General features: G+C 45.2%; 1 protein-coding gene across 7 annotated transcripts in view; it reads left to right on the plus strand.

The window, feature by feature from the left end:
• Positions 1-16,474, plus strand: part of TMCO3 (transmembrane and coiled-coil domains 3) — a 50,959-nt gene that overhangs the window by 25,682 nt on the left and 8,803 nt on the right. For 4 of the 7 annotated variants that reach the window (XM_030314527.1, XM_030314528.1, XM_030314524.1 and 1 more), the window contains 2 exons: positions 1,991-2,111; positions 13,526-13,721. In XM_030314527.1, the coding sequence (XP_030170387.1) occupies positions 1,991-2,111; positions 13,526-13,721 (317 nt within the window). The remainder of the gene's footprint in view (positions 1-1,990; positions 2,112-13,525; positions 13,722-16,474) is intronic. The other 3 variants (XM_032592526.1, XM_030314526.2, XM_032592520.1) reach the window with 1 other exon arrangement.

Raw genomic sequence — 16,474 nt, forward strand, 5'->3', positions numbered from 1 at the left:
TAGTGGGTATGTGGGTATTTGTTACATTTTTTATTTTCCATATGTTTAAGGTATTTAATAAAACATGGAAAACAAAAAATTTTAAATGCTTATAGTAGTGGTAAGCACAAAGATTAAACTTAGTGTAAAATGCAGATGAAAAATATTAAAAGTTCTATCTTTAATTTTTAACAGTTCAGTCTAATTCTTAATTTTTTTTAATGTTCATTTATTTTTGAGAGAGAGAGAGAGAGAGAGAGAGAGAGAGAGAGAACGAGTGGGGGAGGGGCAGAGAGAGAGGGAGAGAATCCCAAGCAGGCTCCCGGCTGTCAGCATAAAGCCTGACGTGGGGCTCGAACCCACGAGCCGTGAGGTCATGACCTGAGCCACAGTCAGCTGCTTAACTGACTGAGCCACCCAGGCTCCCCAGGCAAAGTAATTCTTTCGCCTCTGTGTTCACTGTACTGTTTCCTTTTACATCAGTTGCTGTGGTTAGTCTTTCCCCTCCAGCCTCAGTGAGCTGCTGCTCTGCACTTGCTCCCTGAGTGCTCCCTGTGGACTGGGCCATGCTGGGGGCGCCCCCCTCTGTTCGTGCTACCTGCCATCTGCTGGTAGATAGTTGATGCCCGCCCAGTTAAGACCGCTGTGATCTGGTGAAAGGCAAAGAGCAGGATTTTAAAAACATTTACAAAATGCTGGCAGTGTATCAGTAAATGCTTTTTTGAAAAAGTAAGGTGTGACTGGAATTATGCGTCTCCTCTAAGTCCGGAAGAGGCACCATCATGGGCGCAGGGCTCAAGTGTGTTCACCTCGCGTGAGGACTTGGGGAGGAAGACTGCGGTGTGACTGCGAGCACAGGACCTGGCACGCTTCCTGGGATCAGGACAGGAGAATCATAGTCAGGAACCCATGGAGGGGTTTGTTGAAAATGATGGGTTTTTGAAGTGTCCCACTCACCCATTATTAGTGTGGGGAATTCTTCTTCACTTTTAAGTTGTAAAGCTTTAGCCGCAGCAACCTCATGGCGCTATCCACTTAGAATGTTTTAAAATTCTAAGCCAAAAACAAATAAATAAATCACATTCTAAAATCTGGATACTTTATTCACCAAAAATTTAACTTTGAATGGTAAGTAAGACAAGCTTCCTAGAAGGAGTACCTAAACTTCTAACAATTGTGATTTTTGCTGGTGATGAAAGATTTTAATTTTATTTAATTAGCTTATTCTTTTTCTTTTCTGTAAGATTACTCTTATCAGATTAGCCTTTAAATATCTGTTACTGTCAGTTGCTTTTTTTTTTTTTTTAAGAAAACAAAAATAGCTTATTTTATGGGGGAACATGACAGTTAAAAGTTTGGTCCAAAGCCAGAACTGTTGGTTGGAAATGGAGACACTGAACACCTGTGTGACGTGTGGAGTTCGGGAAAATGGTACCCGTTTCCGGTCGCCTTTGTGGATGAGCCACATGGTCCCTTTGGGCAGCCCTGGCTACTGCCTTCTGTCCTGTCCACCTGATGAGCCTCTCTGCATTTGTGTCGGTGACAGACGCTCACTGTGGCCATGATAGTGGGCTGGAGGGAAGGTGGCCTGTCAGCCGGGTCAGCCAGCAGGTGCGACCAGAAGGGGGGTAGGGTTAGGTCTCCTGAAGCGCTTAGGGGAGAGAGAAAGACTGGCGTGAAGGCTGTTTCCTGTATTCTGGGGACACACAGTGACATTGACCTGCTTATCCAGGCTCACCATACTCTTGTGCCCCGTGCCATCTTTCCACGATGGCGTTTTTTCTTTAAGTGTGTTAGTAACAAGTGCTGGAAATATCCTGGAAGTTTTCTTTACAAAAAGTTTTTCATGTTGAAGATGTTTTAGTGTTTGCCCTCGAAGAGATTCTAAAGTCTGTATTCTCTTTAAGTGGCAGAATTTGAATTATTTCGGAAATGTGCCTGATGACCGTATTTTGACGTGGGACACTTTAAAATACTGTAAACGTGTGCCATTGACACATTCTTCCTCAAGCAGGTGACGTCGACTACAGCGCGGTGCTGCTTGGGATGCTCGTAGTGCAGGACGTGCAGCTGGGCCTGTTCATAGCCGGCCTGCCCACCCTCATCCAGGCTGGGACCGGCGCCTACTCCAGGTAACCACGCTGCTCCTTCCTCCCCGCTCGGTTTCCAGCTTCCCGCCGTCCTCTGACGAAAATGCGGTGTAATACCGTCTCCTGAAGAGATGCTTAGAGCTTGTCTGGCGCAGGCAGAGAGCGTGGTCTCTGGGGTCATGCCGCCTGGGCTCAGGCTCCAGCTCTGTCAACCTCGGGCAAATTCTTTAACCTCACTCTGCCTCGGTGTTGTCATCTAGAAAGTGGGGATGGTGTTACTCCCTAACAGGTTAGTTAGGATTAAATGGGCTAAAATCTAAAAGTGCTCAGAATGGTGCCTGGAACATACTGTGTGTGAGTGTGTGTGAAGTCGTGTGAGATTGAGTGTCTGACCACGTGCGTGATTGTGTGCGTGCATGCCATCATCGTGGGGACCATTGTTGTGAGTGTCTTCGTTACCATTTCCTCTTTTCCTTATCTCAATGAAACAATCCCCCAAACCCGAACTGCACTTGCTACGTTCGTGTGGAGGGAAGTCAAATTGAAAAGTGGAAGAATAAGTTCGCCCAGAAAGTCCTAGGTTATGCTGTACACACTGTTACCAGAATGCCAGCCCGAAAGTAAATCCCTTGGAAAATGTAAGGAGCCCCATAAAATTTAAAGGTAAATTGCATGCGAGTTAGGACTGTAAGCTTGAGTTTATTTTAATAAGCAAATAGGCAATATGTTGTGCTTTAAGTATTTCCAGACGCTGCATTTACTTCACGTCTCACAGTGATGATGCTATAACTTAAAAATTAGTAGACTTTTTTGAAATTTCTTTGGGAACCACTTTGAAATTCTGAGATCTGTCGCTTATTTCTTCTTTCTCTATATGCCTTTTATCTGTTCTTCTTGCCTTGTTGAACTGGCTAGAATTTCCAGTACTTCAATGAGTGAGATTATGTGCATAGATGTTCCTGCCTTCTTCCTCATCTGAAACAGAAAGCATCCATTCTTTCACCATCAAATGCAGTGTTAACTGTTGGGTTTTTATTACTTTTAGGAAGTTACCTTCTAATCTCAGTTTGCTAAGAGTTTTTATTGTGAGTACACATTGGGTTTTGTCAACTGCTTTTTCTGCATCTCTTGGTATGATTGTGTGGTGTTTCTTCTTTAGCTGTTTGACGTGGCAGATTACGTTGATTGATTTTTGGAAGTCAAGCCAGCCTTACATAGGTAGAATGAATCCTACTTGGTTGCGGTATATAATTCTTTTTATACATTGTTGCCTCCAATTAGCTAATGTTTTGTTGAGAAGTTTTGGGTCTGAGTTCATGAGAGAGAATGGTGTGTAGCTTTCTTTTATGGTATTCTCAATTTCTGGTTTTGGTGTTAGGGTAATACTAGGTTCATAACATGATTTGGGAAGTGTTTCTCCTTTTTCTTTTTCTGGAAAACATTGCATCAAACTGCCGTTAATTCTTCCTTAAATATTTGGTAGAATTCTCCAGTGAAACTATCTGGGCCTTGAGATTTCTTTGGGGGGATTTTTGCTAAGTTACAAATTCAGTTTGCTTAATGGTTATGAGGCTATTCAAATTATCTACAAATTATCTGCATATTGTTGAGTTGTGGTAGCTTGGTTTTTCAAAGAATGGGTCCATCCCATTTCACATGTGGAGGTTACATGTGCAGACTTGGTTATAGTATATCCCATCATCTTTTGATGTCTGTAGGGTCTGCAGTAATGTTCCCTGTGTTGCTCCTGATGTTGGTAACTTGTGCTTTCTCCTCTGTCAATCTTTCTAGAGGGTTGGCAGTTATTTTAATTTCTTCAAAGACCAGCTTTTGTTTCATTGGCTTTTTTCTTTTTTTATATATGTATAACAAATTTAATGTTTGTTTATATTTGAGAGAGAGAGAGAACGAGCAGGGCAGGGGCAGGGAGAGAGAAACACAGAATCTGAAACAGGCTCCAGGCTCTGAGCTGTCAGCACAGAGCCCGACGCGGGGCTCCAACTCGCAGACTGAGAGATCATGACCCAAGTCGAAGTCGGACGCTCAATCGATTGAGCCGCCCGGACGCCCTGTCTTTGTTTTTCTGTTTTTAATTTCTTTGGTTTCTATCCTTCTGGCTTTTTCTCCTGTTTGTTTTGGCTGTTATTTTTCTAGGTTCTTGTGCTGTGAATGTAGCTTATTGACTTGAAACCTTTCTTCTTTTCTAGTGTGTTTAGTGCCACACATTTCCCTTGCAGCACTGTCTTAGCTGCATCTTGTTTCTTTTGGTATGTTGTATTTTTATCTTCATTTAGTTCAGTTAATTTAAAACATTTCCTTTGAAGCTTCCTCTTTGATCTATGGATCGTTTAGAAGTCTGTTGCTCAGTTTCCAAGTGTTTGTGGAGATTTACCTGTTGTCTTTCTGTCATTGATTTCTGGTTTGATTCCACTCTGGTCACAGAACAAGCACACTTTGTTTTTGTCTTTTGTTTTTAATTTTTATTTTTATTTATTTTTGGGAGAGAGAGAGATCGGGAGGGGCAGAGAGAGAGAATCTCAAGCAGGCTCCACACTGTTAGCGCAGAGCCTGATGTGGGGCTCAAACTCACGAACCGTGAGATCATGACCTGAGCTGAAGATGTTTAACTGACTGAGCCACCCAGAACAAACACATTTTGTATGATTTTAGTTTTATTAAGTTTGTTGAGGTTTGTCTTGTGGCCTCAGGTATGGTCTGTGTAAGTGCTCCAAAGGCCCTTATTCTGATGTCGAGTGGAGTGTTTTATGTCAGACCCTGTTTGTTCATGGCATTGTTCAGTTTTCCTGTGTTCTTGCTGGAGAAGGTGGTTATTGACATCCCTAATTATAATTGCTAATTTGCCGATTTCTCCTTCTAGCTCTGTCAGCTCTTGATTTATATATTTTGGTGCTCTCTTATGTGGTGCATACACATTTAGGAACATTTTGTTTTCCTGGTGGATTGACCTGGTTATCATTACGTAATAGCTCTTTTGTTTCTAGTAATTGTCCTTATTCTGGAATTTATTTTATCTGCTGTTAATATAGTCTTTCCTACTTGTTGTTTTTTTTTTCAATATATGAAATTTATTGTCAAATTGGTTTCCATACAACACCCAGTGCTCATCCCAAAAGGTGCCCTCCTCAATACCCATCACCCACCCTCCCCTCCCTCCCACCCCCCATCAACCCTCAGTTTGTTCTCAGTTTTTAACAGTCTCTTATGCTTTGGCTCTCTCCCACTCTAACCTCTTTTTTTTTTTCCTTCCCCTCCCCCATGGGTTTCTGTTAAGTTTCTCAGGATCCACATAAGAGTGAAACCATATGGTATCTGTCTTTCTCTGTATGGCTTATTTCACTTAGCATCACACTCTCCAGTTCCATCCACGTTGCTACAAAGGGCCATATTTCATTCTTTCTCATTGCCATGTAGTACTCCATTGTGTATATAAACCACAATTTCTTTATCCATTCATCAGTTGATGGACTTAGGCTCTTTCCATAATTTGGCTATTGTTGAGAGTGCTGCTATAAACATTGGGGTACAAGTGCCCCTATGCATCAGTACTCCTGTATCCCTTGGGTAAATTCCTAGTAGTGCTATTGCTGGGTCATAGGGTAGGTCTATTTTTAATTTTCTGAGGAACCTCCACACTGTTTTCCAGAGTGGCTGCACCAGTTTGCATTCCCACCAACAGTGCAAGAGGGTTCCCGTTTCTCCACATCCTCTCCAGCATCTATAGTCTCCTGATTTGTTCATTTTGGCCGCTCTGACTGGCGTGAGGTGATATCTGAGTGTGGTTTTGATTTGTATTTCCCTGATAAGGAGTGACGTTGAGCATCTTTTCATGTGCCTATTGGCCATCCGGATGTCTTCTTTAGAGAAGTGTCTATTCATGTTTTCTGCCCATTTCTTCACTGGGTTATTTGTTTTTCGGGTGTGGAGTTTGGTGAGCTCTTTATAGATTTTGGATACTAGCTCTTTGTCCGACCTACTTGTTTTTTATTAATGTCTAAAATGGTCTGTCTTTTCCATATTTTAAAACTTTCAGTCTGTTTATTCCATTGTATTTGAAATGAGTTTCTCAATAGATAAGGTATTGTTGGATTGTTGGATGATTTTTTTAATGTTTATTTTGAGAGTGAGGGCACATGAGTGTGGGATGGGGGGGTGGCAGAGAGTGAGAGACAGAGAATCCCAAACAGGCTCCATGGGGTCAGCATAGAGCCCGACGTGGGGCTCGATCCCACAAACTAGGAGATCATGACTTGAGCCGAAATCAAGAGTCAGACAGTCAACTGACTGAGCCACCTAGGCACCCTGGATGCTGTTTTTTTAATCCATTCGGTCAATATGTCTTAATTAGCGTTGAGACCATTTACATTTATGGTAAATGTTGATATGTCAGGTCCTAAGTCTCTCATTTTGTTATTTTCTCTGTTTCTTGTTTCTCTATTACATTTTTCTTACCCCCTGATGGGTCACTTGCATAATTTTGAGGACCCGGTGTAGTTATCTCAGCAGCTACTCCAGGCTCTGCAGTGCATGCGGTGCTGAGGTTAGCTCCCGGCTGTCAGTGCTTGACTGCTTGTGACACATAGGAGCCTTACTTCCCTTTAGTTCCCTTGCCTCTCCCTTCTTTTTAAGTATAATTGTTGTATGTTCTCTATTTGTCTGAGCACCAGATCAATGTGTTTATTAACTTTGCTTCTGATCACATAGGATTTTTTTAAGTCATCAGGGTTACCTATTTTATTTTTATCCATTCCGTTGTTCTTACTTGCTTTCTCAAGATTTCTTCTCTTATAATTTCCTTTCGGCGGGGGGCTTTCTTTGCTCATTCTTCCTTTTTAAATTTTTTTTAATGTTTATTTATTTTTGAGAGAGACAGAGACAGAGTGTGAGCAGGGCAGGGGCAGAGAGAAAGGGAGGCAGAATCCGGAGCAGGCTCCAGGCTCTGAGCTGTCAGCACAGAGCCCGACGCGGGGCTTGAACCCACAAACCGCGAGATCACGCCCTGAACCAAAGTTGGACGCTTAATCAGCTGAGCCACCCAGGTGCCCCTACTCATTCTTGCATAGTCTGCTGCTGGTGACAAATTCTCATCATTTTTCTTCCTCCAAGAAAACGTTATCTTCCCTCCTTCCTGGAGGATATTCTCCAGGATATGGATTGTACGGGTGACAGTCCTTCTCTTCCAGCACTTGAAGGATGCACTGCTTCTCTCTGGCCTCTCACGGCTTCAATGAGAAATTGGCTGCCATTTCTCTAAACACAAGTTACGGATAATTACTTATATGAGTGGTTTCTCTTTGTCTGCTCTTAAGATTCGTTCTTTGTTTCTAGTTTTCAGAAACTGAGCTCCGGTGTGTCTTGGTGTCTTCATCGGTTCAGGCTGCTGTAACAACATCACAGACCAGGGCTTAAGCAACAGACTTTTATCTCTCGGTCTGAGATCAGGTGGTGGCAGGTTCTGTTCTTGACGAAAGCTCACTTTCAGACAGCCGTCTTCTTGCCATGTCCTCACGTGGCAGGGGGAGCACAGACAGCACAGAGGGTCTCTGGTCTCCTCTGACGATGAGGGCACTGACCCCACCACAGGTCCCCACCTTGGTGACCTCCCGGAGGCCCCTCCTCCTAACACCATCATTTGGGGCTTCATATAGGGATTTGGGGGACACAAACGTTCAGTCCATGACAGTCTTTGGGCATATCCTGTTGGGAGTTGGCTCGACTTCTTGGGTCTGTAGGTTTATGTCTTCTGCCTACTTTAGGATTTTCAGCCATTGTTTCCTCAAATAGTGTTTCAGTCCCACGTGCTCCCTCCTGCTTGGACTCAAGGGATACAAACATTTGTTCTTTTGTTATTATCCCACGGGCCTCTGAGACTCCTTCTTCCTCTTCTTCTTCCTCTCCTTTTTTTTTTTTTTTTTTTTTTTCTATTTTCTGTTTGTCAGACCAGGTAAATTGTGTTCATCCGTCCTCAAGTTCATGGATTCTCTCCTCTGTCTTCACTTTATTTAGCCCATCCAGCAAGATTTTTATTTTTGTTATTACAGTTGACCCTTGAACAATGCTGCTCTGAACTATGTGGGTCCACGGATATGTGGAGTTTTTTCAGGACAGTGCTGTAAATGTGTAAGAATACAGTATATAATTTATGTAACCTACACAGCATGTACTAATCGACTGTTTATGTCATCAGTCAGTCTTCTTGGGAAATCGAAAGTCGTATGCAGATCTTTACTGTGCAGGCAGCTGGTGCCCCAGACCCTGTATTGTTCAAAGGTCAACTGTACATCGTTGTAGAATTTCCATTTGGTATGCCTTTTTATGACTTCTATTTCTTTGCTGAAATTTTCTGTTTTTTCATTTCTTTAAAAAGAGTTTTTAATTGCTGTTGAATCACGTTTTTGATAGCGGCTTAAAATCTTTGTCAGATAATTCTAATAATGATTCACCTTGACGTTGGAGTCTGTTGGTTTTGTATTTTTTAATATTTACCTTTTGCCAGAAGTTATATTAAGTTTCAGTAATCCGAAAATGATTAAGATGTCTTCTCTTCTGTCCGATAGCTCAGCCTGTTGGAAAATAGAGACAGCTTTTTAACTGGGATGCCCAGAGGGTTAGGCCCCGGAGCTCCCTCCAGCTCTGCCGCTTCCTGGTCTCACGGTCTCTGGGCTTCAGTTTTCTCCCTGATGGTGGGGGCGGCGCGGGGGTGCCTGGCTGGCTCAGTTGGCAGAGCGTGCGGCTCTTCATCTGAGGTTGTGGGTTCGAACCCCACGTTAGCTGTAGGGATTACTTAAAAATGAAATCTTTAAAAAAAAAAAAATGGGGATGGTATGGAAATAGTACCTGCTCGTGGACTGTGTGAGGGTTGCAGGAGAGAACCGTATGGAGTGCCTGCTTAGGCTGCTACCTGGCGGGTGTGACTGTTAAGGTCAGTTTGTTGACAGGGTCCTCTTGTCCTTTTCCTCTGATTCAGGGTTTTTTAACTATCAGAAAAGTAACACATCTAGTCACAGCCTACAAATAAGAGCCAGTTCCTAGTCCTTCTGGCTACAGATTTGCAAGATAAGTAACTGAGCAAAATTTGTGTAGCTGAAAGGAAGATTTACAACTTTAGCTGAAAATCTTTTTTTTTTTTTAATGTTTATTTATTTTTGACATCAAGAGCACCAGTGGGGGAGGGGCAGAGAGGGAGACCAAGGATCCACATCACGGGCTCCATGCCAACAGCAGGGAGCCTGACGCGGGGCTCCAACTCACAAACCATGAGGTCATGATGTGAGCCGAATTCAGACACTAACCGACTGAGCCACCCAGGCGCCCCAGCTGAAAATCATGTGCTTTCTATTTAAGAAGCATCCAATAAATTAGGACCTGTAGAGGTCACAATCTCCTTACCAAACAGAAAGCAGAACCGCCACAAAGAGTGCAGGTGCTCAGAAAGGACAAATGGGACCCCTCATCGCATGAAACTTCCCTGCTGCTTACAAGTAAAATGGTCACCATAGGGTGTTGTCTCCTCAGAAAGCTTTAGGAACTTTTCTTCAGTGTTTTTCCCAATGAAAGTCCAGTACACATATGGGTCCCATTGACATTGTTCAAACTTAGTTGTGAAACATCATGTTCACCAAGAGTTTGACGGTGTGGAAAAGATGTTCTATGTTGTGTTAAGCTGTAAAACAGAGAGTCAGGTCATAGGACAGTGTTTCCTCAAAAGGGTTAAACAGAGTTGCTGTAAGACTCAGCTGTTCCACTCCAGGGCATTGACCCAAGAGATATGAAGATGTCTGTCCACACAAAACCTGTGTCAGAGGTGATGAGAGCACACAGTGTTCATGTCCTTAATGCCACAGATTATACACTCGAAAGTGGTTAAAGTGGTAATTTTATGAATAATTTACCACAGAAAAAAAAAACTTGCACATGAATGTTCATAGCGGCATTATTCATAATTGCTAAAAAGTGGAAACAACTCAAATGTCCATTAGCTAATGGATGGACATAGTGTACTGTGACCACACAGTGGAATGTTGTATGGAGCCCTGACACAGGCCATGACAGGGCCAACCTTGAGGACATCACACTCGTGGAGGAAGCCGGACACACAGGCTCATGTTATGTGATTCCGTTTATGTGAAATGTCCAGAATAGACAAATCCATAGACAGTAAGTCGGTCAGGGGCTGGTGGGGGAGCGGAAATAAGCACTGATGGGCGTACATCTGCTCTAAAATGGGTGGCGTGGGTGCACCTCTGCAAGTGTACTAAGAACCACTGAGCTGTGTGCTTTAGAGGGGTGGATTGTATGGATGAGAATCCTGTTTCAGTAAAGCTGAAACTAAAGTGATACTATATACAGTATCACTTCAACTAAAGAAGAAAACGACTAGAAATATGTCTATTCATGTATATAATGTATATATATATATGTATATATATATATGTACACACACATGTATGAATAAGGGGTTAATAATGATTTTCTCCTAGTAGAGTGATAGGTTAGGATAATTTTATTGTCTACTATTGTATACTTTTCTCTATAATTTGGGAAAACCCCTTCTAATTTTGATTACCAGGAAAAATTTACAGTAAACAAACTAAAGAAATAAAATCCGGGATGATGTTAATACCAACGTTGCCTTTTTATTAAACTCTGGTCAGAATCGATCTTTTCTAAAAGAAAGAATTAACTTATTCCTCTTGCCCCGACAAGTATTTCACAGTTAAGTAACAGAACACAGAGGCTATGATAATATTTTTTAAAAATGGTGATTTGGGGGCGCCTGGGTGGCGCAGTCGGTTAAGTGTCCGACTTCAGCCAGGTCACGATCTCGCGGTCCGTGAGTTCGAGCCCCGCGTCGGGCTCTGGGCTGATGGCTCAGAGCCTGGAGCCTGCTTCCGATTCTGTGTCTCCCTCTCTCTCTGCGCCTCCCCCGTTCATGCTCTGTCTCTCTCTGTCCCAAAAATAAATAAACGTTGAAAAAAAAAAATAGTGATTTGAATTATTAACATCTTGCCAAGATCATGAAAATTCTAGAAGGTAGTATGGATGGATTTGTTTATAATATTGAAGACAGGGGCCCTCAGCTCTAAGCAAAGCAGAAATTCCAGAAGCCATAAAAGATAGGAGAAGTGATCAGTGTTACTGCACTGAAGTTTTGTACCGTGAGTGTGTAAATATGCCTGCGCACATGCACACGTCCCTGTGCTTGTAAACACACATACGTGCACACCTATGCGTGCATGTGCTCTGGAACTTGTACCTGTGCACATGGTAAGCAGGCCAAAGACAAATGGGAAAAATATTTGTAAACATGTTAAAGCCAGTCAAGTTACTTATTTCCTAAAGATCTACAAGTGAAAGTTGGAGGAACCCAGCTGTGTGGGCAGCTGGTGCAGAGATGAGGAAGTGCTCACCCCGGCCTGGAGGAAAGGCAGAAGGCACCTGTACCTGTCACACCGCAGACCTGTAGGAGCAGGGTCCCCTCTGGGGTGCGATCGGGAGCAGCGTCTGCCTCAGCTGGGCTGCGACACACACATGTTCTTGGAGCGGCCCGTCCAGCACGTCAGAGCCTGTGGCAGCGGAGTGTCTGCCTGAGGAAGGGGTGGCGATGCCTGCTTCACAGGGCGAGGCTGGCACTCGCGTAAGAACTTTGCCCAAACCTGGCGGATGGAGAGATTGAGATGCAGAGTGGTGTCGTCTTCACCGTGGGCGTGAACAGGAAGTGTGTGTGGGCGCACAGATGTCCCTGGGGTCAGGTTGTCTTCACAGAGACCTGGGCTGTCCATGGCTTCCACTTTTCACGTGGACCTTTGTCAGCTGTCTGCACCTTCCCTTCCTCATGGCGTATTTGGTTTGCAGTTGAGGGGGGGGGCGGGGCGTGACGCCCTGGGCAGGGGGTGGCAGGGGGTGTGTGTGGTGGCTGGGAGCGCGGACCCCGGAGCCAGGTGCCAGCACGTGGCCTGGAGCCACAGCTTCGCCTCTGCTCCACGTTCTCATCTGTGGATGGGATGCTTCCTGCACTTGTCAGGAGAAACGCACCAAGACTGGAAGTCGTGTGTGCAGCCAAGTGCGGCCCAGTGCTCTGGGCATGGAGGAGAGCAGGGTGTTTGGGGAGGACAGTGCTGAATACGTGAGTGGTCACCCGGAAGGTGTCTGGTCAGATAAATGCACGCACAGGGTGGGAGTGGGGTGAGGAGCAGCGAGCAGCAGGTGGCCACGCCAGGTTGGCAGGGCCTCTGGGTCGCAGACCTTGAGGCCCAAACATGAAGGACGCCATGAGGGACGTGGAAACGTGACTTCAGGGAGCGGAGGCTGGTAGAGGCGGCTCTGTGGGTGAGGGACGGGGGAGGCTGCGGCCAGGTGGGGGAACCTGGACTCATCTGATGCTGCCAGTGTCGTTCTGGCTTCTGTGGTGCATCAGAGACCAGTTAGGAGGCCGGTGGAGCCATGCGGGGAGGCGGTGGCACCCAGGAAAGGGGTGACAGGCGCAGGCCAGGCTCCGGGTGACTGTGCTAGTGTGTGAGCGAGCTGTTAGTTCCCCAGGGTGGGAAGACTGGCCGGGAACTGAGGTACACCCAGCCTGCTTTGTTCAGCGCCCCGGGCACGTGCCTGTCCCTGCCTGGTGACCCCGCGTGGAGCCCTCTACCACAACTGCCCTTCGAGCCCAGCTTGTTCTGAAGCCCCCATGGAACCACTTGTGTGACTTGACATCCATGTCCACTGTTGCCTGACTGCAGTGATGAGTCCTCTGCCAGTAATCAGATCTGTATTCTCCCATCGAGAACTTTTAAGCCAGAATTTTGGACTAAATTGTTTCCTTAATGTGATGGAGAACTAAGTTTCTAAAGACTAAACTGAAATAAGTAAAAAGTACATACAAACAGTGCCTTTCTTCTGAAAGTCTTTTGGCTGGGGTCTTAAGAATACGTTCTGAGATGTAAACAGTGTATTCTAAAAAGAGTTTAGCACAGAATTCTGTTCTCCGTTAGACATGAAATGCGGAGTTCTGGCTTGGGTGACAGACTGTTTTGCCGCAGGTCACTGGAGTTCTGTGGCCATTGCTGAGCTGCAGGGTGATGATTGCCTCATGAATTTCAAGGGGGTCAGCTTAGATCCTGGCGAGGAATGTTATTATCAGCCACTGAGTGAGATGTATAAGCTACAGTCAGGAGTCGTCATAACCTATGTGTAAGGTGTATTGCTTTAAAGTATCCATTGCAGAACAACCCAGTTTCCATATTTGATTCAAATAACTTAATTTGAACCAAGTTATTTAGAACTAATGTGATTTTTAGGTTTTATTTTAGTATCTGTAAAAATGTATGTGATTTGGGAAACTTATTTTGTAACATGTCAAAGATCAAGTTGGAAGCCCATTTTGTTGGGTTTCAGGGAAATGTGGAGGTGAAATAATGTCCCTTTTTTCTCTCCTTCTCTCCTAGCATTGTCATGGAGACTCTGCGGATACTGGCTTTGGTGGGTCAGATTCTTTTCTCGCTGGCCGCGGCTTTTCTCCTGTGTCTCGTTATAAAGACTTACCTCATTGGACCGTATTATCGAAAACTGCATATGGAGAGCAAAGGGAACAAAGAAATCCTTATCGTAGGAATCTCTGCTTTCATCTTTTTAATGTTAACGGTAATCCTCAAAATGCCTGTTATTTACGTACTCTGACCTGTAATCTGTTCACTGAGAGCTTATGATCCGTCAGTTCTTTATCTTGTCACTTCAATGGTAGTTAAAATAATTCGAAACGCATGGCATTTTTATCTTATGCATGGTTACTACACTGCCCATGAATACATACCCAGTAGACTAAACCCATTCACTCCCAGCCTCTTGAGCCCTTTGCTGAAATGGTACCTCAAGCGTCGCACACAGGCAAGTCTAGGTGGCCTTGAAAACCACGTAGTCTCCAGTGTCACCAATGTTATGCGGTCTTAAACTTAAAAACAGCTTTGTACCTGAAACCAGATTAACAGTTTAAGACAATTTTTACTTCTATTTGGTGACAACAAAGCCGGTCAGCAGTATAACTTCTTTCACCACAATGTGAGAAGTTGAAGATGAAAATAAAAGGTTCGTTTTGGAAGCAGCCTTCTCCTTTAAAGGATGTGCTTCTGAGGGATGGGGGGGTATGCTGTTAGACCCCCACAGACAGCTGCGCTGCTCACCACGTGCCCCTGAGGAGGGAAGGCGGGTTCACACAGAAGCTCCCACGTGAGTGTTGCTAGCAGCCAAACGCCACCCAGATGTACTTCAGCAGGTGCCTCCTTCTGCCGGCCTCAGTCCGTCCACACCAGGGACGGCCACCCAGGTTGGAAACGATTGTACGTGAGCCTCCAGAGAGTTCTGCTCTGCTGAGCAAGAAAAGCCAGTTCCAGAGGTTGCATACTGTGTATTTCCATTTGTGTGACATTTACGATGAAAAATCTCAAAAATGGAGGGAAGGTTGCCAGATGCCAGGTGTTAAGGGGTGGGGGTGGGGGGAGGGTCCTTGTGACAGAAGGTTGTGTGTGTCTTCACTGCGTTGCGTCTGTATCCTGGCCGTGATCTCGTGCTCTGATGTAGCAAGATGCTGCCACTGAGGGAGCTGAGCAAGGGTACGTGAGGTCTCTGTGGTTCTTAGAACTGCAAGGGGTCAGCTCTTACCTCAAAACCGGAAAGGCACAGAAGCTACTTCTTGTGTAGGATTTAACTACTGACTAGTGTTTTGTAATCTTGGGAGACTAGGATTTGCTTCTGCTCAACGCTGCCCGTGTGTGTGACTTATTTAATTTTTTTACATCGCTTTCTCCATTCTGGACTATTTTTCTCTTTAAAAATGACATCCAGCAAAATTCTTCTCTGGATGACTTCCATGTTGTCTTCCCAGTGGCTACACAAGTTAAAATAGTTCTCTATTTGTTTGTTCTGTTTTCTTTCTTTGACACTGTTTCCTGAGCAGCAGCTGGGACCACCCGGCATGCTAGGTGCTGGCATCCTGCACAACAGAGAGTCTAACAGCTCAGGCTCCGCTGTTGCAGTGCGTTACCTGCCCCCCCCCCCGGGTTAGCTCTGTTTTTAACGTAGGTTTGTTTGTTTGTTTATTTAAAATGTTTTTATTTATTTTTGAGAGAGAGAGCATGAGCAGGGGAGGGGCAGAGAGAGAGAGAGGGAGACACAGAATCCAAAGCAGGCTCTGGGCTCTGAGCTGTCAGCACAGAGCCCAACGTGGGGCTCGGACCCACAAATGGTGAGATCATGACCTGAGCCAATGTCAGATGCTTAACTGACTGAGTCGCCCAGGCGCCCCAGCCATTTTAACCCTTTTGAAGTGTACAATTCCGTGGTTTTCAGCATATTCACAGCACTGTGCAACCATCACCACTGTCCAATTCCAGAACATTTCTGCCCCCCCCCCCCAAATCCACATCTCCAAATCTTGCCTGCCCTCCCCCATCCCATAGTAACCACTAACCTGCTTCCTGTTCCCATGGATCTGCCAGGGTACCGGCCCCTCTGATGTGGCATGACCTAAAGGGTTTGTGCTGCGATGTGTTTCAGGATTTTGCTCCTCTCCTGGCTGAAATCCCATGTCACAGAGATCTCAGTAATATCTGCCAGCCTGTAACTTGCCCTTTGATTATCTCAGTGGCATTTTTTGATGAATGGAAGTTCTTCCTTTTAATGTACTCGCTAGTTTCAAATTTTGTGCAGATAGCACTTTTTATATCCTGTGTAGATCTTTGCCTCCCCCGGTCCAGAGGCGCCCGTGTTGCTCTCCAGCACTTCCTACTCTGCTCTTCTCACCAGATCTGCGTCCGTCTGGAGGCATGTGGACAAGGGTCCGTGTTGCCATTACGTGTTTCCACATCACATGGCGGTACAGGGTCACCTCGTCAGAAGCCACAAGCGTGAGCATGTGTGTATGTGTGTTTGTGTGAGTGTGCATGCATGCGTGTATGAGCACAAGTGAGTGCATGAATGTGAGCATGTGTACCCGAGTGTGTGCGTGGGCGTGTGCACTAGTTTGCATATGAGTGCACGAATGTGAGCTTGTGCACGTGAGTGGGCAAGTGTTAGTACAAGTGTGCATGTGAGTGCATGGGCACGAGTGTGAGTGCATGTCTGCATGCATGAGTGTGGTGCGAGTGTACATGTGGGTGCATGAGCATGAGTGTGCATGAGTGTGTGAATGTTAGCATGCATGTACGCATGTGCAAAAGTGTGTGGATGTTAGCACAAATGTGAGTGTAAGCAAAAGCACATGAGTGTGTGTGTGAGTGCATGAGTGTGCCTGTGAGTGTCTGAGTGCCCACTCTCGCCTTTGCTGCCCGCCTGCTCTTACCGATAGTGCTGTGCCCGGCAGCCTTCTCCAGATTGTCCGGCTGCGTTCGTGTGTCCAGCAC

This window comes from Lynx canadensis, chromosome A1, assembly GCF_007474595.2.
Source record: "Lynx canadensis isolate LIC74 chromosome A1, mLynCan4.pri.v2, whole genome shotgun sequence".
Lineage (NCBI taxonomy): Eukaryota > Metazoa > Chordata > Mammalia > Carnivora > Felidae > Lynx > Lynx canadensis.